Raw genomic sequence first — 24,165 nt, 5'->3', positions numbered from 1 at the left:
ATTGTTTATTGCTTTCATTTTATGAATTAGATGGTAAAATTCATGTTAAATGGCTGTTTTAGGGGTTCTTTTTAAAAGTCTGGATTATTCCGTTTTGCATTACTTTCTATGGGAAAGCACACCTTGGTTTTGGAATGCCTTGGTTTCAGAACAGACTTCCAGAATGGATTAAGTTTGAGAACCAAGGTACCACTGTAATCAATCAGTCAATCAATCAATCAATCAATCAATCAATCAATCAAGGGCTTCTACATTTAATTTAATGAATGTAAGTCTCTGCAGTGGACAGGAGTGAGAAAGTTGTCACTCAGGTCTGCCACTGCTCTATTTGCTAGGGAAAAGCAAATTTAAAGCTGTGAACTACTTTGGCACAAAGGCATTCCTCTCCCCTCCCCACACTTATGTGCGACCCCATATATGCCTGGTGCCGGGAAATAAATAAATAATTTGATTCCAACCTGGAAATGGTGGGACAGAGCTGGAGAGTCCTCATAGCTCACAAGAAGACCCCAGAGCCCAAAGGGGATGTCAGTGAGGGCAATTCATTATGGATCATTTCCCAATGCTCTTTTACCCTTTAACAAGTCCCAGGGTGTTTAGAAGGTGCTTATGCACATGGGGCCCCCGGAACATAATCTTGTGTAAGTGGGGGGGGGAGTGCCTGTAAATGCAATGAATACACAAAGTATACATAAATGCATATATTAGTAAATAAATTAAAAGGGAAAGTGCTTGGGAAAATATGCATTTTAGGGGAAATAGCATTTTAAAAGATGTATGCATTATAAAAAAAATCCGATATAAAGTACAACAGCACTTCACTGCTTGTCAGTGCCGGATTTATGTATAAGCTAAACAAGCTATAGCTTAGGGCCCCACTCTCTTGGGGGCCCCAAAAAAGTTTAAAGGAAAAAACCACTGGATGTATATTTCCAAAATATAAGATAAAAAGCAAATAAAACATTGCAACAGTGTTTTGTGTTGTGTAGGCTCCTATGATGTAAGTAATGGGCCCCGCCTGCTAACCTGCTCCCTAAAATATCACTGGTTTACTCATTTCTATATATAGGGTGCCTACATTCTGCGTGTGCAAATGGCTTAGATACCTATTAGGTCCATAAATTACCATATAGCATATTTTGTTGTTGTTGTTTAGTTGTGTCCGACTCTTCGTGACCCCATGGACCAGAGCACGCCAGGCACTCCTGTCTTCCACTGCCTCCCGCAGTTTGGTCAAACTCATGCTGGTAGCTTTGAGAACACTGTCCAACCATCTTGTCCTCTGTCATCCCCTTCTCCTTGTGCCCTCCATCTTTCCCAACATCAGGGTCTTTTCCAGGGAGTCTTCTCTTCTCATATTCAACACAAAATACAGCAACAATTTGTTGTTGACAGAGGACAGCGGGACATATAAAGGGCTCCATTACCTTCAGTAGCTTAGGGCCTCATCAACCTAAATCCGGCCCTGCCGCTTGTGATTGCCGGCTACTTGTACTCAAGGCAAACCGCTTCCAACAGTAGAGGTGGGACATAGCTATCGGGATTAGTTTACACTCATATACCTCAGAGCCTAAAAGAGTTTTGGTGATCTCAAGGAGCCCATTCTTCTGGTGCACGAATGTCTGCTTTCTGCAAGGTGCACCTGTAAACACAGGAGGGTGGTATTCGTTATCTGCCCTGTGATCAGTCGTGGGGATCTCATCCTGCCTGCAGTTGCTTCTACATCAATCAAATAGCTTCCGCACTGAAACTCCTGCCCTGGCAGTGAACAAGTGTCACCTGCAACCCAGAGCGGCGTGTTGCCCTTCGATGACTTAAGAGACACAGAATTGTAGAGTTGGAAGGGACCCAAAGAGGTCATGCGATACAGGACCTTGTAGACCCACGGCCTGAATCAAGTTTCTCAAGAACCAAACCAACGCCAGTTCTATACAAAACCTGAAATATTTTACTTTTAAAATTTTGATCTAAGTTTACTTAGATTTCATGGACTTGATACAAGAGCATTTGATATGAATCGGTAAATAAAACACTGTAATAGATAGCCACAATAAACTTTGTTAGAAATGTACATGTTGCGAAAATAATAATCATAATAATAACAATAATAATAATAAAAAACAGCATGATGTTTGTGTTATATTATATAAATGCTTGACAAGAACAGTATACTAGGGAAGCTTAAAAAAACTTGCTCGGCTTAACCCTGGGGCCCTATTCAACTAACATTTTTGACTCCGAGGATCCAAACCCAGTTTCCCCATCGTGGCTGTAGAAAGGTTAGTTAATAAGGCCTCAGTTGTTTTCTGTAGCTGTTTTTTTTTTCCTCATGGACATCACATCCAGGTAATGTGTATATAAACAAAGCTCATAATAAATGTACAAATATAAAAAGCTACAAACATTAATAAATTACATCATCACAAAACACAGAAACACTTCACAAGGTGCTAATAAAATAATTGTATCCCCTCATAATACAAGAATTGAAACAAGGAGCTGGTATTATAAAGTTGAAGATTCTTCTTCATAATGTGTCTTAAATAGATCAATTTTTTTGTACTATTATTCGATTCTGTATAAGGCTGCACAAAGTTTTACTTGTTTTTCAGGCAATGCCGAAATAATTAATATAATAATAATAATAATCAAAGGGAAAAGAAAACAAAAACAAAGACCAAAAACCCAAAATTCCTCTCTTAGAGTCAAGAACCTAAAATACAACAGTTGATAATACTCGGCAAAAAACTTGTATAAAGGTTAATGAAGTATTCTATAGAAAGAAAGGTCTAAAGATACTTTGCTCTTATAAAAAAGAAGGTATTTAAAAAGCTATTTACAGGCTACATTCTATGAAAAAATATGCTTTAGGAAACAGATCTATAAATGAAAACCTGGGATTGCCTGAGAAACAAATTTAACTCTTTAAGTGTTTAAATGCAGACAAGCAAGTTTAATGTAAAATAATGCACTCTACACTAAACACTAAGAGAGTTAAAAGACGACAAGTATCCAGTTAAACTGTCAATAAGCTTGGCTTTCGTCTTATCAGACATCTGTGTGTGTCCACAGCTGTCATTCCTCCAGACAAGTGTATCTCATAGGAAGTGCTTTGATATGACTGTCAGAAGCCTTATGTACATCGCTGACATGGGTTTGCACCTCACGGCCTGCCTTGGGGTCAAGGCGAGCTCAAACCATGGAGCCATCATGTCTTAGTGGGTTTGCAAGCATTAATAAACAACAACCCACAAACCCTCAAAGTGTTGATACAGATGTTACATTTTCTTAGCACTTTGCCTCTGGAACTGTTTCCTCACACACCCACACACCCGCCAGCTGCTTTCCCCAGAGCAGGAAGATGGGATGGGGTTGAGTCATGGAGCCAGAAGAAAGTGCCCTGTTTGCTGACATTCTTAGTTATCCCAAGAAAACAGCTTAGCTCAATGATGTGCCTCCTTTGTTTACATGATCCAGGGGTTTACTCAAGGCTACTGTAAATTGAAAGAAAGAAACCCTGGTTAATTGGTGGGGGGCTGTCATTTGTTTCATCTCATATTAATTGATTGCATTAAAAAACCAGTGTCGCTGTGAAAGTAATGTGCGAACTGTTGGATGGGGTTCAGAATTCACGTCAAAATAGCAAGTGTCCAAGGGATGACCCAAGGAAATTATTGAGCAGCAGGGCTTTATTGCAGCCAGAACTAAGTTCTGGCACCTCTCAAGTGGGTTCCATTGCCATTCTAAGAGAACGAGGGAGCCACCTCTTTTTCTAGAACATAGCACTGGTGAGGAGATACTTGACTAAAGGTGCTATAGTATATCCACTTAAGAGTAAGCAAGTTGAACTCAAAGGGACTTACTTCAGAGTTGACACGCACAGGCTTACAATGTAAGGAGGACATATTGTGTTAACTTTGTGTCACACTTGCCATTTCTACTTGGTCAAGTGCTGCACCGCCACACCAGTAGCCATTGAAATGGGGAGATAAGGAGACTATTTCACATGCCGTGGGCAGCATCTGTCTTTGGGATTCAGAAGGAGCCATGACATCTGTTCTTCCCTCATGGTGCTCAATTTCAAGAATCAGCACCTCGAGACGGGGGCGTAGACACACAGAAGTGGCACCTTTGTCACAAGGTTAAGTGGAGAGTCAGCCCTGAACATGGAATTCTCTGCTCTGGTAAACAACGGCCATAATTTCCAAACAGAAACCCTGACCTAGCAATATCTTGAAAGAAACAAAACTGCAACCCCTCTGTTTCTAGGATCATGTAAACAAGCCTTAGCAAGAACAGCGGTGAGTAAAAAGAAATCTCCAGACACAACCGTTCTTTTCAGGTCTTATTGCTAAGGAGCCAATTCCATCATTTTGTAACAATCTCCCAGCTGTACACATTGGTTTTTGTTATTAGTGGGGTGTTTTGCTTTGTCTTACAAGGCTACTCCTATCACACATTGTCTTGTGGTGGTGAAAGCATAGGCAATAGGGACAGACAGTATGCTAAGAGGTGCTAAAAAAAAAACAAAAAACTTACAGATAAGAAAATGGTGGGAGGGATGGAAAACTATCAATGAGAAGGACTGTTATCCAGCACCAACTGAAATTAATGGAATAACAATCACTGATTTTCAAAGAACTGCATTAACCCATTTTGCGTCTACACACCCTAATCATTAACCCAATTGGATCAGGCCTGTGATCCGGATTGTTCCGGCAGTCACCTAGCATTGCACATAAAATAAATTAATTCATCCATTTTTGTCCTATACCCGATTATAGGGAAAGTTCTTAGTAGTGCTGAAGTGCAATTTTAGTTCTTCCGTTGACCAAAACATACTTATCATGAGCCAGGTAAAGAAAACTAAGTATTCCATTATGCATATTATGTCTTGCATGTATTATATCACACACAGTAATGGCAAAAATCTCTTCCCCCTCTCTGTAAGTTAATTTGAGCAAAGGTGGAATTTACCAAAACTCTAATCTCCTGCCACTTAACCAGATACCTCTCTAAAATTGGTGCAGCCGGATAAATGAAACATAACTGAAATTAATGTGCATACTGTTAAAAACAACCACTTTTTCTTCACTTATAAACAAGTTAAAGGGATACTTTCCTAAAACTGGAATGATCCTCAGTTTCTTGGAGTATTAACTTTTTGCGAACTAGTCACTCTCAGCAATTTGAGAAAGGACATCTATATTAAAAAATATTTATAGCAGTATTCTGTACATGTTTAACTGCTGAAAGTTAAAAAGAATTTATTAAAGTGGTGGCAAAAAGTTAACTGGTATTGTCCCTCGGGTGTTGCACAATACGACTGAAGGTCCTTCAAGAGTTGAAGAAGAGTTAGTGTCAGCTCAGGACATTCTGAACTTTGATAAGAGTCCCAGCTGGGGCTAAGTTTTAGAGGAGAAGTTTCCCGTTCCGATGAATTTTCAAAATCTTCCCAAGCCTCTGCTTAGCTGTGGCCATGCCTTTTTTCGTACGTTTCCCTGCAAGTGTGAGAAAAGGGGACACATTAAGCCACAAAACCTCTGTCTACGAAGAAAGTTTTATGACGGAGAAAGATGAAGCAAATGCAAACGAAGATTGGTTTGGAAAGGATTTGGCTGCATCCCTACATTCTAGAAGCAAATCAAACATTTAGGAAAATGGCGGCCTGACTAAGGCCATCTAGTTGACTTATGGTGAGTTTAAATTTTGGGGTGTTTTTTGTTGTTTTTTAAATAGATTTTGTTGAAATCTGCAAAAAAACACAAAAATTGATATCAAATATCTTTTCATCAAGGCTAAAAAACTAATCTGAACAGAAAAAGGAAAAAGCAACCCACAAGTTGCAACCCACAAACTGAAGGTCAAGTTAGACATTATGCTGCTTGCCTTTCTCTTTCCCCTTTCTCTACTTTGGCTCTTGTTTTCTTGCACAGGGGAAGGGGATTGCTGCTGGGATGGCAACATACAACATACAACAAACTGGCAGAGACACATGCCCGACTGGCATGTTCTCTCCCTCCTGGTCGATCGTTTGGGAGCTTCAAAAGCTTTCTTCTGCCCGAACATCACAGCGACTGATGCCAAAAGGCATTAGCACGCTTAGGGATCTGCAGAGTATTCACAGTTTGCTGCTCCTGGTCTAAGGGCAAATGTATCAAACATTTACCGCACCGCAGAAGACAAACAATTATAATAATGATAATGATAATTTATTATTTATACCCTGCCCATCTGGCTGGGTTTCCCTAGCCACTCTGGGCTGCTCCCAACAAAATATTAAAAAATGCGATAAAACTTTAAAAACATTAAAAACTTCCTTAAACAGGGCTGCCTTCAGATGTCTTCTAAAAGTCAGCTAGTTGTTTATTTCCTTGATGTCTGGTGGGAGGGCGTTCCACAGTGCGGGCGCCACTACCAAGAAGGCCCTCTGCCTGGTTCCCTGTAACCTCGCTTCTTGTAATGAGGGAACTGCCAGAAGGCCCTCGGCGCAGGACCTCAGTGTCTGGGCTGAACGATGGGGGTGGAGACGCTCCTTCAGGTATACTGGTATGTTAGCTTCTTAAAAGTTGAAAACTACCATTCCTAAAGTAGCAGGCATTCCATGTGTATATAACCAGTGTGTTTTCCTTGATACACACTAGTTGTGTGGTTTCCTGTGGTTTCTGTAGGGAACTGAGGCATACCCACACGACTTACCAAATGCTACATGAACTGGTTTGAAAAAAATACAAGACCACATATTATGACAAAGGAAAGCATGTATTAAGGAAATGATGCTGCTGGCTCATGAAAATATCTGCCACTTCTAATATAAACTGACGAAAACTACCTTTGGCGGCAGCATTATTCTGTGACGACGACGAGGGCCTCCGTTGCGTGAGGAAAACTCCTGGTGCCATTGGTTGAGAACCTCGGTTGACCTGGGCCACCCCAAACGTGCTTGCACCAGCTGTATACTCGTGGTCTGCTAAACTACTGCTGTGGGACTCCAGCTTGGGTTCAGGAGAGCTGCTTTCCTGAGGGATTTTGTTTGTGTTGTTGGGCGACAGTTTCTTTTTGGTGTTCTTTTTCTTCTTGCCCTTCTGCTCCTCCTTTCAAAAATGATATGATGGCCATTAGCTTCAAAAAGGCAGCTGTTATTGCTAGCACTGGTACATTACATGCACCACACTCCATAAATAGCCATCGCAGTCCTACAAGCTCCAGAGGGTAGGCCCCAAACCAAAGGATTCAAATTACAAGGAAGGAAATAATGACTAAATATCAGGAAGAACTTTCTGATGGTAAGAGCTGTTTGAGAGTGGAACGGACTCCCTTGGAAGGTGGTGGACTCTCTCCTTCAATGGAGGTTTTTAAACAGAGATGGGATGGCCATCTGTCACAGATACTTTAGTTGCAAATCCTACATTGCAGGGGGTTGGACTACACGACATTTGGGGTTCCTTCCAAATCTACAACTATATGATTCTACGATGAAAAACGGGGAACCAGATTCAACTAACCCATTGTGGCACAAAGACTCTGGCTACTGCAACAAGGCTTCTTCTGCCCCTTCTCATTCCATGCACTCCCTCAAATCCACTCTGGACTGGGAGAATTTCCCCAGAACAGCATGTTTGAAAAGGAGAGAGCAGAATTTCTAGGTGTGCTATTCAATTAAGTTTTACTCAGTGCTGACCCATAGAAATTAATGGCCATAAATTCCAATCGGTCTACTCCGATGTCCATGGGATTTATTTATTTTTGAAACCTCTCTGGTCAGCTCACCTGCTGGGATAATTTAGCAGCTGCTGCTGCCAGTCCTGTTTCAATAGAGGCAACTCTTGTACCTTCTCGGACAGGTCTGTCTTGCCGAGGTACCGATGGGCCAACCCTTGCTAAATGCAGAAGCAAAAAACAAAGGTTACAAACACAGCAATGTGAAGTTGTATATATACACTAGCATACCCAATACAGAATTAAGCATGCTTTATGTAGAACACATAAAGTACAAAGGCTGAATTGAGGTGATCTCACTCAGATCCAGAAACCTGTGCAAAAGATTTCCTCAAAAATTACATGTCTGATTATAGGAATCCAGTCAAAATTTCAGTGCTGCTGAGGAATCCTTTCTTTGTTTGCTGTGACCCAAGGTATGGTAAGGGCAGCATATTTAAGCAGCACCTTGCCAGGAATGTGGTAGTCAGGATCAGACATATACATCCATCCTTGAAATACTGCAGCAACTCTGACCATTTTTAGGTTTATTGTCAGCAAAAGATATGAGTGAATGCCATAACTTACTTTGGGGCTTCCTAGAAATCTGTGTATGTACAGTAAATGATGAATTAAAAGGATTTTAGAGTATTTTTCCTGTATATGTTTGATTTAAAGTATTATAAATATTACCTGTTGGGCTATATGGTGCATCATCAGAACTTTTCCTTTTCTTTGATCGAGACTTGAATACTGGATTATCTTCATCTGATTCAAGGGAGGGATAAACTAAAAGAGAAAACAAATACCATAAGAGATTCTGGTATGGCACTATTCGATAGTGTAAGCATGCCATATATGTAAAAAATAAAATAAAATGGGAGGAGCCAATAGCCTTCGAGTGGGTGAATCAAACCTGGAATAATTCAGTTCTAAACATAAAGGATAAAAATATTAGCTGTGCATCATGATCTATTCCAGTGTTTGAGTTACAGGAGCAAGACTCCTTTGTCAGCATCTCTGAATTAGGAATATATTGAAGGTGGCCCTTAGCTTCCACATCAGACTTCGCGCTGAGATCTATGGATAAAGGGCAGTATACAAATTATTATTATTATTAAGCAATTCCTACAGATCTACTGTGCGCTTCAATAATTTTTCCAAGCATTTGTTTTCCAGAGTTCTGAAGTAATTCTGTGTGCAGTAAGCCTGCAACTTAAGCACAACTTACCTTGTGCTTGTGGCAAACGGTTTAACAAAAAATTAAAAGGGGGCAGGCATCTGGGGGAGGGGGGGATGCTTTGGCAATCCCACCTGCTACTGACCCCAATGTGTTTCATGTGCAATTTTGGCTTTAGGTGTGATTCATGGAACGTAACCCCCGTATAAGTTGCAGGCTTACTGTATCTGGAACCCGTCTACAGCCATTAGCAGTTCTTTGTTCTGTGCATCTTGTATGCTTAGGAAGGATTCTGGCAGCCGTTTATAAAGTCCTAGCCTCGTTAAAAAGTACCCAAAGAATGGGCAGGGTGGAGGCAGTTGCTCACACACATTGAATGCAATGTAAGCTGCAGCCATGTGGTAGTAGCAGTGGCTACACATGTGGTTATTGGAGACACAGCTACTCTACCTCCAATTATTCTATGGAAACATCTGAGATTTGCCACACCCTCCATCTCTTTTGCTTTCGGAGAACCCACAACTTCTAGCCTAATGGCAGCTACATTGTTTGCATTACGCCCACTTAAACTGAGAAACCTATCTCAAATGTGGACTTAAATTTCATTTCTTTTTGCTGTGGCGAGATATGATTTTAAAGCAATTGCATCAATTTAGCCACCGACTGAAAATGTGCTGGCCAGATGTAGGACAAATGGAGCCTTAGTGAACCAAACCATATTACAACAAAGCAAGCCTATTAAATGGTAGCATAAATATATAATTAGCAAGAATGTTGGTTCTCTCCCCACCAAATCAGTCTTCTCCTTTCAGAATGACATCTTTAGATCGTGTCTATACATTATACTTTTGCAATCATTTAAAAGTAATTTAACTAGAGTGATATGCCTATAGGTACCGTCTTTGTAATGTGTGTTTATGTTTTGTCAAAGAAGTACAGCTTCTTCAATTCAGAAGAGAGTCTAGCTTTCATTGAGCTACAACAGGATTTCAATCTGTTTGCTTTTAGCCTCTCAAATGCTGAAAGCGGAGGGAAATTATGTGCTTTCCAAAGGGGTGGAAGACATTTTACGTATGGCTTAATATTTTTGGAAGCTGAATTATTAGGCTATCTATCAGTCTTAGGGCGACACTTCACTAAGCATGTTCTAGCAGTGCAGTCCGGTCCCACTGAGGGAAACAAAGCTATGTTGATTGTGTAAATGGCTGGTAAATTGCAACGTTAGCGTCATTAATGAGTTCGCTTGCTCACTGAAAAAGTTGGTGCACAGCTCTGCATGTCTGCCTAGGGCTTCGTCCTCCCTTTTTCAAACAGCCACTTCCCCATGTTGCATCACAAACTGCTTTTTAAACATGAAGAAATTGTAGTAGCATATGAAGCAGCATGGAGTGGGAGCAGAGGAAGTTAATGGTGGGGGAGAAACCTTGCACTTAATGGATGTGCTTAAACACTCTGGGTTCCCAACTAAGAGGAGGCTTAATTGGGAGGTGAAGGGGGCATGTCCAGGGACACTAGGAATGGGGCCATCATACATGCCCCCATCCTCCAACACACTTTTGCTGAATGCCTGAATAGCACTTCAGTAAGCATGAAGAGAAGGAAGAAGAAGAGTTTGGATTTGATATCCCACTTTATCCCTACCCTAAGGAGTCTCAAAGCGGCTAACATTCTCCTTTCCCTTCCTCCCTCACAACAAACACTCTGTGAGGTGAGTGGGGCTGAGAGACTTCAGAGAAGTGTGGCTGGCCCAAGGTCACCCAGCAGCTGCATGTGGAGGAGCGGAGATGCGAACCCAGTCCCCCAGATTACGAGTCCACTGCTCTTAACCACTACACCACACTGGCTCTCATGACCTGAGATCTCCCTTGTAAAATTTGAAAAGAACTCCCATACCTATCTCACACAGACAAAATTACCAAATGGAATTAAGGGAGATGTTGCGAGGCAGATAAAACAAGGCTGGCTTCCAGCAATCATTCAGACCACTGACTCAGAATCTGCTGCCACAACAACTGGTGGCGTTACTGCTTTCATGAAGGGACCAGCCACCTTCGTGTGTTTCACTGCATGCGTATATTTAAGGGGTCCCACCTAGAGAGAGAGAAAAGTGATGCAGACATTCCATACCATAATCAGAATCTTTAAAACAGGCGTCTAAGTGATCCTGGTCCTCGTCATAATCTTCAATGTCAATGTTGTTTTTTGCACTCTTTTTCGGCAACCTTTTCCCTGCATTTTTGTTGTTGCTACTTCCAGTTTTTTTGGCGTTTGGGGCAGACGTGGAATTATTCTTTGCTTGGTTGGGGCCCCACGAAGGCTGTAGGCAGGAATCTGTAGGCAGGTTTGCCATCGACAACATCCCTTGGATCGCTTCCTGTGTGCTGGGAGATGCAGGTGGCTGACTGGGGGGGGGAGGAGGAGGGGGGAGAAAGAGAGCTTTCAACTCAGAGTAAATGCAAGTACAGAATAAAGAGGGGGTGCACAATATTACATATGTCACATGCCCTCCAACATCATGGGGTACACTTGTCGACCACACTGTGGCCATTTGCATTGTACAGACAAGACATCACCTTATGTAAGAGAATAGGCAGTCTCAAACTGCATTATGATGGAGACACAGCAGGTAGGGTAGAATATCATTTTCCCTGGACATTCTAACAGAGACCTTGACATTAATATATTTAAATATAAAGGGGGTTGCCTGGTTAATTCATATTTAAAGTAGGCTAACCAAAATCAATAGACTTTTCATTTTTTCATTTCTACCGGTCTACACTGGTAATCACCCAAAAGATTCAAGGTGCAATTGAGATAAAATATAGAACTCTTCTTGCGGGGATTTTTTTTTTTTTTAGTAAATATCTCAACACGAATGGAGGTCAGGAAATCTGTAGCTGTAGCTAAGGGACTAAGATCAGGCCTGAATGCAATTGGATTAACTAAGATTTCGGAAGCAGGAAGAAATAAGAACTTTGCACCCTGAAACCCAGCACATGGGAAGTCACTCAAAATGTATAATTGGCTGTATAAGTGAACTATATTTGGATGGTAATTGTAATTTGATATTGATAAAATGTGGCTGTTACTGGATTTTTTAATAATTGGAAATTAATAAAAATATTTCAAAAAACAACTTATTTTACACTATTAGATTTTTCACACGTGGTTCAATTAGGAATTACGGGTCATTGTCTCACTCGCTCTACAAAAAAAGCAGTGTGATATGTCAGCAATTGATGTTTTAGCAATATATGCTTTGATGCGCCAGCAAATTTATTTATTTTACCTAACAGAATTCATGTACCGCTCTCTCCAGCAAAAGACCCCCAAGCAGCATGCAAAAGTGAATCGAAAATATTCATCAAAAATACCAACAAACATGAAAAACTCTGGGTACTTTCCAGAAAGCTTTGATGACAGCAGTGCCGGCTTTGTCTAGTCACTGCTGCCTCCTCTAAAAAAACTGATAGGAGAGAAATTGTGGGTAGATGTGGCTTGCTGTATCTGAGAGGAAAGGTTTTAGCTTGCAATCTCAAGCAGGAATTCTCCTTACAATTCTTGTAAGCCAAGATGTCTGCTTGAAGTGCTAGCCATAAGTGTCTACTTGCCGGTCAGTCCTGTGCAGTTGTTTTTTAGTTTGTTTTTTGGGTGGGTGGCCTTGAAACATTGAAAGGGGAGGAGTCAGTGGAGAGCTGCCTTCCATTGTCGGTGAAATGGTTTTAAGGGGGGGGGGAGCAAAGGCAGAGCCTAACATTCCCGTCAGCCTTTTCTTGGATGTACTAAATGCAGGGTAGCTGCTGTTTTATGTTACATCTGATGTGCTGGGAGGCTAACTCAGTCCACTTTTGTACTACTTGGTATTCCAGATATAGCAAGATGAGAATACGCTCGGCAAAGCATGCCGCAACTGGTCCTGCTCACAGCTCTATCCAGAAAATGAGCAAACCTGGTTTTAGCAATTATCAACTCTGTGAGCACTTAAGACATTTGCTTGCTTTCTTAAAACCTTGAACCCGAGATACAGTGGAAATGGACCATCAAATGCTGCCTGCCAAATGGGCAAATTAGAGAGGAACTGCCTAAAGCAAAGCAAGCGATAGCAAATAAATTGTGGGATCTGATCAAAACCAGTGGCTCAGAGTGGGGGGTGGGGGACGCAGAGGAGAAGAAAAACAAGCCACAGACTGATTGTTTAACAAGCTTTTAAAGCAGCAAAAGGTTAAGGTAAAATTGGCCGGGTAGCAATCTTCTGAGCAAACCCCATTCATGCGAATGGAGCTTGCACAGAAGAAGATTTGCGTCCTTCCATTTAGCATCCTGTCATTTTTGGCATTCGGCTTAGTGTTCTGTCGCCCTGCTCATGAGCAACTTCCTTTAAAATGAATCAGGTTTGCACAGGAGATGTTGACACTGGATTGTGCCCAATGTGTTTTTCATTAGGCACATTTGCAGCTTAGTAATTCTGGATCTGCTCTAAGTGAAATACGAAACAGGAAACAATTATTAAAGTCTGGAAAGTCACATCCCATTTCTGTATTTTTAGTGATTATTGCTATTTTTTTTAAAAAAACACATAATAAATAATAATACTAGTAATATGAAAGCATAATTTGAAAAAATATGAATGAGAGCTTCTTTAAATGGAGTGCATGTGTGTGGCTGGTGCCAAATACTTTACATCATTCCCCGGCTGAATGGCAGCTTTGAACTGTGATTGAACATTACACTGAAAATATTAACATTTTACTCCTGTTTCTATGAGTGATACCCAGAAGGGAAAATTCCACTGACTGCAGCTTGGTTACAGGGCTAGTTCTTTGCTACTTTGTGGCCCTCACCTGTTGAATTTCTGCCTGACTTGCACCTCTTAAAGAGGCAGATCATTTAAAAATCTGATTCAATCTGAAATTACAAAAGGTTTCTTTCTAAGAAAATGTAATTATAATGGTAAATTCCATTACATTATACATGGTAAGCAGTTATCAATCAGTAAACCAATACAGCGTATCCCATTTTTCCTCTGGACAAAGCCCATTTGTTTATCAATTTTTGCTGAATCAAGGGTTATGTAGATGGAACACTAGCTTGCTTCTGCTATTGTGCCGAGACAATTTTGTTTATGACTAACAAATTAACAAATAAGCAACGTTACTTGAAACTGTCTGCCTTGATCCAAATTATTCAACAAGATTGTGTACAGATTCCCCAGTAACTTGGATGCATTACTAACAAAGATGTCTGAAAACTTTACACCATGTTGCATCCTCACAAATGGGTAAAAGTGAATGTTGCATCACATTTCCCAACCTTAAATGACACTCTGGGCAAAGCTGAATAGATACATCTGGCTGCCATGTTGATTTCCCACAATGCTCTGGGCCTAGCATAACTTCAGAATTCCATGCCATTTTAACAGTGTGGCAAGATTCAGTCTCCTGCTGCCTCATGCTTGTTCCCACCAAGTTAGACTGAGGGGTTCAACCAACAAATATGGGTGCTCATTAGAGGTAAATTTACCCAGGGGCTACTCAGGTATGGAGCTGATTCTGGCAGTTCTCATTCAACATTGACTAGACATCCAATACAGCAAATAAAAATAACAATGCAAAGACTGTAGAGAAGATCAAAGCAGCCCTCTGCCCTGACACATTATTCATCCAGCAGCAACTTCACAATCAGGGAGTAACAGAGACTAAGGTCCATGTAATTTAATTTTTGCTTTAAAAAGACAGAAGGAAAGTTCAGACGAAAAAAGGAAATCTGGAAATTAGGTGCACACAACCAGGATCTAGCTGCGTCTATAAAAGCAAAATTGCTAGGACACATTTTTGGCAAGCTACCTACAACACACAGTGAAATACCTCACCCATGATGTGTGGAATCTGCTTTTGAAACCACAAGTCTTTGAATGCACTGGTTCAAAAAATACTGAGGGCCATTTTAGATTAAGACCAGTTCCAATTAAATAAATTTAGATGTGTGTGTTTGAGGGGGAGGGGTATGCATTGACATGGTAAGTAGGCCTTAGATGGGGAAGAAGGGGATGTTCTACAAGGTGACAGGAAGTCCACTCCTGTGATGTTGGATAGCACCCTTTCCTATTATTCCTATTATAATACTTTCCAGAGGAGTAGCTGTGTTAGCCTTCTGAAACAAAAACGGAAGTGTTTCGTGGCACCTTAAATACTAACAAATTCATTGTGACAATAGCTTTTGTGGATACACTCAAGATAATACTTCATGCATCTGAAGTGAACTGTAGTTCATGAAAGCTTATGCCATAATAAATCTGTTAGTCTTTAAGGAGCCACAAGTCTCCCTGTGATTTTAATTTGTTACAACAGCGGCACTGGCTGTATGCAGAAATGGCTCCTGTAACAAACGCAAATCTGGAACCGCGAACAGTTCTAGGGAAATAAATAAATAAATGAGACTGAGTACAGCTTGAGTACAAATGTTATGGGTCTATTTCTATAGCCTTTCCTCATGCTTTCATGGTTCATGTATAGCCACTGCTTTCTGGTTTCATTCATACCTCTTTTTAAAATTTATTTTTAAAAACTATTCTGAAAAGTTTTTATTAACACCAAACTTTGATATTTACTCTTACAGCGGGTGTTATTTCAAATGCTTACAGCAAGATAGAGCTGGTGGCACATGAGCAAGACCCCTAGCCAATCCCACAGGAGGCCCATTTTTGCTGCCCTTTAGAGAAATTAGTTTTCAAAGCCATTTGTTGTTGTTTTCCTTGGCTTCTAAAGGCGGTTTTCTCTAGTATCTCCTTCCAAAGAACCAACAATTAAGGAAATGAGCAGAGGAATAAAAGACATTTTGTTGCATAAATTAAACTGTTCTCATTTCCCTCTTAATTGAGCCAGTTCTTTTAAAATAAACAACCTTCTTTATTGTTATCACTTAGGTGGATTTTCAGCATTTTTAATAGGAAATCTTCAAATTTTATAATTGTGTTACAAACTCATTCTGCAGCTGCCTGCCTCTGGGGTTTGAGATTGGGGGGTGGGGGGTGGAGAACGGCGTGAAATGGAAAAGGTTTATTGTAATGGAAAATTCTGGCCAATGTGCATGCATATATGAAGTATTAACATTGCATTATTTAAAAATAGGTATCCACACTCGCTTATGCCTACCTGTTGGTGTTGTACTCTAAACCCCCAACTTCCTTGCTTGCCTGCAATAGGTCAAGAATGCCTGCTGAGCTTCCAGTCTCTTTCTTCCCTTTAGAATTGCGCCCTGGCTTGGCATCTGTGTCAATATGAAGCGAGTCTTCATCTGAGGAGTCATCACTCTATAGAAGTTGGCAAAACAGATTTTCTTTTTTAAAGGGAAGCCAGGGATTATGCTGCTCACTAGTAAGCCCTAAATTAAATGTTTATTTTCTGGTCTAATGCAAGCATATCATTGTATTTATAATCTAGGAGCATAAGAAATCACCTTCCATCGAGCCAGACTACTGCTATATTTAGCTCAGTGTTGCCCGCTATGGCTGCATCCACGCATAATGCTAAGCTAAACCATGGCTGAGCGTGCATGTATGGGCTCCCAGAGAGGAGACTGCAGCTGCTTTCTCCCTGGTCCATTTAGCTCAGCATGATATGGCAGCTAAACCAAGGTTTGGTTTAGCGTGTCATCCAAAGCCAGTCTCATGGTTAAGCTCTTTGTAACCAAGGTTTGTTCTTGGTTAGAAGGACCAGGGAGGAGCAAAGTGGGTGCAAACTATAGTTTGGCTAAAAATGGAACACGAGCTGAGCCACTGACTGGCAATAGCTATCCAGGTTTTCAGACAGACCTGGAGACTGAATGCATCACCTCTGCTTGAAAGAATGTGCTCTACTGCTAAACTAATCCAGAATGGATGCTAAATGAACCAGAGAGACAATGCTGATCCTTCCTATACAAAGGTTAAGGGTGATTTCTCAGGACCCCTATAGTCAAGTAATAAATACAGAGAGGCACTCAGTTCTGTTATACAAATAGCAGGTGTTGGTTTGGCAAAGGGCTGTTTCTTGTCACTATGCTAGATCAAGTCATTAATGGACATCTACAATGTTATTTATCCTGCATAAGTCCCTATTATGGAAGAGTATAACACCAGAATACCTTGTACAATACTGATTCCACCTTTGGCTTCTTAACGGGTGTGTGTTGTGCAGTTTCCTTTTTATCTGATAAAACTAGGAAGAAATTGAAAAACAGAATTTATTTTTCAAAATGAAAAAAGCACAGTATTATATATAGAGATAGGTTTTAATTAGATCTTCTTTTAAAAATTTTAAATAGTTTTGCTAATAATGTTCTTTGTCGTAATTCATTCCTGTGTGTGGCAGAAAGCCACGCATCGATGCCATTTTTAGTACCCAAAATATAAAGAGAGACAGGGATTAAAGAGAACCTCACATTCATTTTTCAAAACAAAAGCATTGTTGACTCTGCAAGCAAAGACACTCCCTCTGACCTGGTTGTCATGGACTGGCTGGACACAAAGGAATGGTGGGAGGAACCTGCTGGGAACCCCCAAGGGAAGAAAGCTCAGACCCCAGGGAATGGCGGTGGGACAACAGTGAGTGGTCAGAGGGAGAAGAGTGGGAAGAGGAGGCACCTGAAGCTGAAGAGGCAACAGGGCTTAGTGAGCTGGAAGAGTTTGTGGTAGAATCAGAGGCAGAAGCTGAAGCAGGTGAGGAGGGAGGCCAAGAGGCAGAGATGAGTCGGGCTGGTGAAGAGTCACGGGTGTCTCTCCCTGCTCCCACGACCAGCTCCCCCTGCCCCTCTTCTCTCAGAACCAAGAGAGGCATGAAAAGGGCAGAAGAGAGATTGGCTGCACAGAGACAGAGCCTCCATTTGCTTGGGGAAAACCCTGGAGAGGAGGAGGCATAGACAGCTGTGCGGAGGTGAGGCTATTTAGTCTCAGCAACTGGTTTCATAGAGTAGGATCTAGAGGGAACGAGCTGCTGTGCTCATGAGGCCTGACACTCAGCCAAGTCTGTGGAGCTCATGTCTTTGCTAATGAAGAGTTAACTTCAGCTTTGAATGGTGTGATTTACTGACCAACACGCTCTGTGACATTGGTGGATAAAACCAATCCTCGCTCTGAATGGGGAGCCAATGCTACACCCTTTCCTCCCCAGGGCTCTGACCAACATGCTCCTCTTGCTACAGTGGCATGGAGCATTCATATGCTTAGGCAAGCGCTTGCACAAAAGAAGCAGCAAACTTACAGGGCAAATCTCGTTTGGTGGTGTTTTTCTTTCTTCTAATTGGAAATTCATCGATTTTCAACTCTCCATCATCTGAGACATACTCGTATTCATCTTTCACAGGTTTTGCTTTATCTTCTTTGAAATTTTGCAGTGATCCAAATATACCAGGATTCATCTGAGTTTTCACTCCCTTTGAGCTAGTTTGACAAGAGAGATGAAATTGGAAAGGATAACATTGTGATATGTTATGTATCAAAAATACCATCAAAATATGTGTGTAAGAAATGTCAAGCACATATAATCAGGAAAGTTCATAACTGATGCCATTTAGTATAATAATAATAATAATAATAATAATAATAATAATAATAATAATAATAATAATAATAATATATGAGCAGGTCAACGCATACCACAAACCTCCAATGATCAGACCTCATAGAACAGGCACCCCCAACCTTCAGCCCTTCAAATGTTTTGGACTACAATTCCCATCATCCCTGACCACTGGTCCTGTTAGCTAGGGATCATGGGAGCTGTAGGCCAAAACATCTGGAGGGCCACAGGTTGGGGATGCCTGTCATAGAACATACCTCACAAAACAGGCCTAGCAAAATGTGATGCTAGTTGTGTACAGCACCCTAATTTTCCCCTCACTTAGCTTCTAATTACAGTGGTACCTCTGGTTACGAACTTAATTTGTTTCAGAGGTCCGTTCTTAACCTGAAACCGTTTTTTTAATGGGGCTGTCACATTCACATATGAATTTCAGCATTCATCAACGCATATGTTCCAAAGTCTAAAACTTCAGATTGACAACAGTTAACAGTAACAGCTGACATCCCTGGCCAGTGTGGTGTAGTGGTTAAGAGCGGCAGTCTCGTAATCTGGGGAACCAGGTTCGCGTCTCCACTCCTCCACATGCAGCTGCTGGGTGACCTTGGGCCAGTCACACTTCTTTGAAGTCTCTCAGCCCCACTCACCTCACAGAGTGTTTGTTGTGGGGGAGGAAGGGAGAGGAGAATGTTAGCCGCTTTGAGACTCGTTAAAGGGAGTGAAAGGCAGGATATCAAATCCAAACTCTTCTTCTTCTTCTTCTTTTGCGTTTGGGGGCAGTGGGGGTCCTACATTCACTTGCTTGCCTGTCACAAATATTCAGATTCTTAACATTGTCAGCAATCACCACCTTTTTCATTTGCACTAGATATAAATTTATTGATGCATACAGAGACCCTCCATTCAATCTGGTTCAGTAAATAAAAATTCTGAAATATTATGCTCCTAGTGCCTGAATAGTCAAAGGGTTGGAATCATGTATGCGTACACACGTAAGCCAGGCAATGTATTTTTCAATGTCAGTTCATGCCATCAAAGAAATAATATGTGATCATTTTTTCCTCATTTAGTAGCAGTATAACTGGGGTTATTCTACACAAAGGCTTAGGAAACAATTCATCCATTCAGGACAACTGAATAAGCCACCCTGAAATGTCGGTGAGCTGCCCAATGGCTTTGAGAAAGCCTGCTCAGTGGAACATGCTGGTAACTTATGTCCTCTGAAGAGACACCTGTCTTCATCACACTGAGAAGCCACAGGAAAACCAAGTGATAAAAAGAAGTACTGAACCGTGGACATTTAATATGTGATAATGACTCCTAGTATAGACTGATATTTCTATAAAATCATAAGCCTAGCTGTTCAGTTGCTGGGAACTGACATATTTCTATTGACTTTAAAAGCCTGAAAAAGCCTTTAGATATTCTATGTTCATAACAGAAATCTGATTGACTATATACACTCATGCATAAAAGCTCTGATTTAAGTAGGCATGCATATTTTGCTTTAAATAAATGGACTATACAATTACTGTGAGCAATAAAAGCAGAAATCTGTGCAAAAAAAAAGAGTCATATACATGTAAAAGAGAGATGCCATTATCAAACAAGTCCCTCTATTGTCAACTTGTCAGCCAAGGTCAATTCAGACCCTGCCAACTGAACAGTAGTTAAAAGCATGGAAAACTGCTTCCTTCTTAAAAAGAGAAGTGATGTCTGATGAGAGAGAGGCAATACCTGATGTGATTCAAAGTGTTCAGATCAAAGGTAGAAAAAAAATGACTCGTTTATCTTCGTTGTCAGGGCACAACATGACATAATAGCCTTTGTGGAGGCTAAATTGAACTGTTACTCATAATACCTATAATTTTGATGAAAGCAGTTGCAGAGGGTTAAGGTTTCCTGGAATCTGGTCTACTTATGACTCCAGAAGGGTGCTTAAATAAGGACTACAGGTTTATGCTCAAAGATGATACCAAGGCAATGCAGGCATCCAGGATGCTCCCAGATTCCTTATCATATTGATGTTAGATTGATTAACACATAAGTCTGGCCTCCCTACAGAGGTGCAGGTGATTGCTAGGAGGAGGAGTGGAAAGATGGAACATTCAGAAGAGAGGTAAAAATTATGTGAAGACAGTTGGAAGACAGAGGTAGGGAACTAAATTAGGAGTGGGTGGCCTGTGGCCCTCAGTTGCTGCTGAAATCCAATGCCCATCGGTTCAGGAAGCATGGGGTTTGCAATCCAACACCATCTAGAGCAGTGTTTCCCAACCTTTTTTGGGCAAAGGCACACTTGTTTGATGAAAAAAATCTCGAGGCACACCACCATTACAGCCCCGTGACGTCAGCGCGCAGCGTCACGCCGGGAGGGATGCACGAAAGTGTAAGTTTCAATTTTTTCCCTCCCCCTTGCCGGGGAACCTCCAAGCTTTGGGGGTGGGGGGGGAGGAGGCAGCAAAGCGAGGCAGGAAGGAGAGCGCGGCTTGGCTGGGTGAGCTTTGGCAGGGGCAGGGAATGAGAGCCGCAAGGCGGGCGCTGCGGACGGAGGCGCTGCCCGCCGAGCTCACAGGCAGCCAGGCAGGCAGACGGCGAGAGCCCCGCGCTGGGCGGCCTCTCTTCGCCGCCGCCGCCCCGCCTCTCGCCGCCCGACTCGCCCGCTTCCCTCCAGGCAACATCTCACGGCACACCAGGCAACATCTCGCGGCACACTAGTGTGCCGCGGAACAGTGGTTGGGAAACACTGATCTAGAGGTCCACGGGTTAGCCACCTCTGGACTAGGTTATCAAGAAATAAGGGCCCGTCCACAATAACTCCTGGGCATGGATGGCCTTTGGCAGTAGCAGATGGCAGGCTATCAGTGGCTACTAACCCTGATGGCTATGTACTGCCTCCACGGTCGAGGGCAGTATGCTTCTGAATACCAGTTGCTAGAAACCGCAAGAGAAACGAGGCGCCAGGTTGGCCACTGTGAAAACAGGATGCTGGACAAGCTAGGCCACTGGCCTGATGAAGCAGGCTGCCCTATATTCTCACCTGACCTATGCCCACCCATGTTGCTGCTGAATACCAGGATGGAGAGGGGCAGGGGCAAAGTGGCGACAAGGTCAGCACAGTACAAATGCACCAGCAGAGTCAATCCAGGGCATGTGCACCACGCCAACCTTGCCACCATTTCACCCATCCCCCTCTCCATCCTGATCTGTAATGGAGATAAGATTAGCATTGCCATCCTACTACTGGCCTTGGGAAGTCTATGTACAACGGCCCTCTAGCTTGTGGCTGGCCAGCCATGTGCACTCACCACTATGCCTAGGATTTTGACTTCAGTGTTTGCTTGTCTGGCATTTCCCGGCATGTTCTGATAGCCAAATTCTGCATGTTGTGACACACATGGCCTGCCACAGATTGGGGACCGCCAACCACAGGCTTCTCAAAAGCTTTTCCTGGGGTCACCACACACTATAAAGTCATGTGAATTAATCAGCAATGAGGACACTTCCCTGCTGGCATGGGACAATTACTAAACATTTCATGGGGGTCCTTTTCTTGCACCATCAAGCAATTTTGTAAAGAGGTTTGTGAAAAGCAGACTTGTGGTATTAACTGTGGCAGCCATTCTGGGCTCAAGTCTTGTATCTGTGTCCATGCCAGGGTTTCGTCTCTGGACTAAGAAGAGCAAAGAAAACATATTGCCCCTTCTAATTTTTTGTTTTTCTTCAGCTATGCTTCAGGAAGTACACATACTTGAGCATAAGTCCAAATGACAATAGCACACATTGCAAGTCAATATCTTTAGATGAGGTTGGAGTGCTTGGAAGATTTCTTATGGCCCGTATCTGTTTTATTAGTCAGTTTTCATTGCCAAAATAGCACCTACCCCAGCAGTTTCTTGTTGGAGAAAGAAAACATGAATTTATTGTCCTTGTTTCCTGATAACGGTGTCTTCTCCAGTTTGTGCTCTTCTTCCATTTTCAGTAATGAATCAGGTTTGCTATTCTGAAAAGGACAGGAACAGTCTTATTTTAACCGTGAGAGGTTTGTTTTATTCTATTTTGGGGGCTTATAATGTGCTTTGAGCAGACCCAGAAAAACCTATTCGAGCATAACATGCACCCACAGGTCAATGTCACAAGACCCCGCCCAATCGTATAATCTGCTACAATGTGAAAACACGTTTGCAGGATCATCTGGAAGAAATGCTGTGCCTAGTGCAAATGGCAAGACAGAGCGGTGACACAGCAGTGAAGGTGCTACTGCAGCCACCAATCTTAGCTCCAGCAAAATCACCATGAATTTTTGGAAAGGAATAACAGCAATTCTCTTGAGCCCTAGAAACTGGTTTAGTGACAGTCCAATGTACAGTTAAACGCTGATGTTAGTGCTAGGCTACAGGACTAAGTAAGAAGGTATTTCAGGGGGTGGCAAGAAAGTAACATTTGCCTTATATTTTTATTCATTTGCCTTATATTTTATTTATATTTTATTCAGGGGAAAGTCTGAGGGCACAGGGCTAATGGGTTGACAACTAGACCTTAGGCCTTCCACAGTGAACTGAGTTACCATGCTAACATCACATTCAGGGCCACTGAAGCTACATTGGTAAAAAAAAATCATTTTCTACATTGCTATACCTGAAACTTCTACAGCACTGATCAGAAACAGTCTGAAATGGAATTACATGCATTTAAGTTCATTGTATCCTAACTGTACCAGGGTATCTCTACTAAAAATACATTGTGATATCCTCTCTTGGACCATTCAGTTATATGGCTAAGCTTAAATTGAAAGATTCCCTCCCCCCCCCCCCCATACATTTGCCTCCTGCAAGCAATTCTTCAGAGATTTACAAGCTCCAAACAGTGATGGAAATGGAGGAAATGAGATAGAGGAAGACTTGACCTCACTCTATAATTGGCCCCCCAGACTGGTGGGGCCAGTTTTTGCTGACATATCTATTTAGTTTTATTAGTTTTGTGATGCTTCCTCAGTGCTATCACGTCATTGCTGTTGGAAGGAACACTCATGCACTGTAGCACAATAAAAGTGGTGCACACACTCACAAAGCAAAACAAAGCACCACAACTCAGAATATTTGTGGTATAAAAAGTTACAGGGTTTCAGCAGAAAGTTATGGGACATGCACTAATTGGAAATGAAGCTGGAGGTCCACCCTGAAACTGTTGCAGACACAAATAATATTGAAAGTGGGATCGTGTATAACCACTCTGATACCATCAAAAATAACAATGAATGCACTGTAAAAAAGGACATATGGAGGGGCCCATGATCACATATCTAAATCTGACCTTATGGCATCATTCCTGATTGGCTAGCATCATTTCCAACAAAAAATACCCTACTAAGTTTGCTTTTTAAATAAAAAGATGTGGAAGAACCTGCCCCTTTATATAAACCTTCAACAAAAAAGTGAGCAAGGAAAGTTTTCATAGAATATTTCTGCTTTGTGCCAAAAGCATTAATGTGCAAACTTTCAGCACAACCCTATTTCTTACTTCTCAAGATTACATCGAAACATTTGTAGAAGCACAAGGTAAGGACACTCATACCTTATATTTCCATTTTGCTTCCGTTTTGGTCTTATTTTGTTCTCGGATTTCAAACTTTTCGACCTCATTTTGCTTCTCGACGGGTTCTTTCTCAGGGGTACTCAAAGTATTCTTGGCAGCCTGACACAAATAAGAAAACAGAACCAACAAACAAATCAGGAG

At 41.7% G+C, this 24,165-nt stretch overlaps 1 protein-coding gene across 2 annotated transcripts in view; it reads right to left on the bottom strand.

The window, feature by feature from the left end:
* Nucleotides 1-1,925: 1,925 nt before the first annotated feature.
* The window catches only part of PHF2 (PHD finger protein 2), a 125,035-nt gene continuing 102,795 nt past the window's right edge, over nucleotides 1,926-24,165 (bottom strand). For both annotated transcript variants that reach the window (XM_081176326.1, XM_081176327.1), the window contains exons 13-22: nucleotides 24,004-24,123; nucleotides 22,314-22,432; nucleotides 18,115-18,293; nucleotides 17,000-17,073; nucleotides 16,030-16,187; nucleotides 11,006-11,280; nucleotides 8,392-8,487; nucleotides 7,771-7,880; nucleotides 6,833-7,094; nucleotides 1,926-5,501 (exon numbers count right to left, since the gene is read on the bottom strand). In XM_081176326.1, the coding sequence (XP_081032452.1) occupies nucleotides 5,413-5,501; nucleotides 6,833-7,094; nucleotides 7,771-7,880; nucleotides 8,392-8,487; nucleotides 11,006-11,280; nucleotides 16,030-16,187; nucleotides 17,000-17,073; nucleotides 18,115-18,293; nucleotides 22,314-22,432; nucleotides 24,004-24,123 (1,482 nt within the window). In that variant the 3' untranslated portion in view covers nucleotides 1,926-5,412. The remainder of the gene's footprint in view (nucleotides 5,502-6,832; nucleotides 7,095-7,770; nucleotides 7,881-8,391; nucleotides 8,488-11,005; nucleotides 11,281-16,029; nucleotides 16,188-16,999; nucleotides 17,074-18,114; nucleotides 18,294-22,313; nucleotides 22,433-24,003; nucleotides 24,124-24,165) is intronic.

The sequence above is a fragment of the Podarcis bocagei genome, assembly GCF_964188305.1.
Source record: "Podarcis bocagei genome assembly, chromosome: 2".
In the NCBI taxonomy this organism is placed as follows: domain Eukaryota; kingdom Metazoa; phylum Chordata; class Lepidosauria; order Squamata; family Lacertidae; genus Podarcis; species Podarcis bocagei.
Note: the sequence above shows the minus strand (reverse complement) of the source record. Positions and strands in the feature narration are given on the sequence as shown.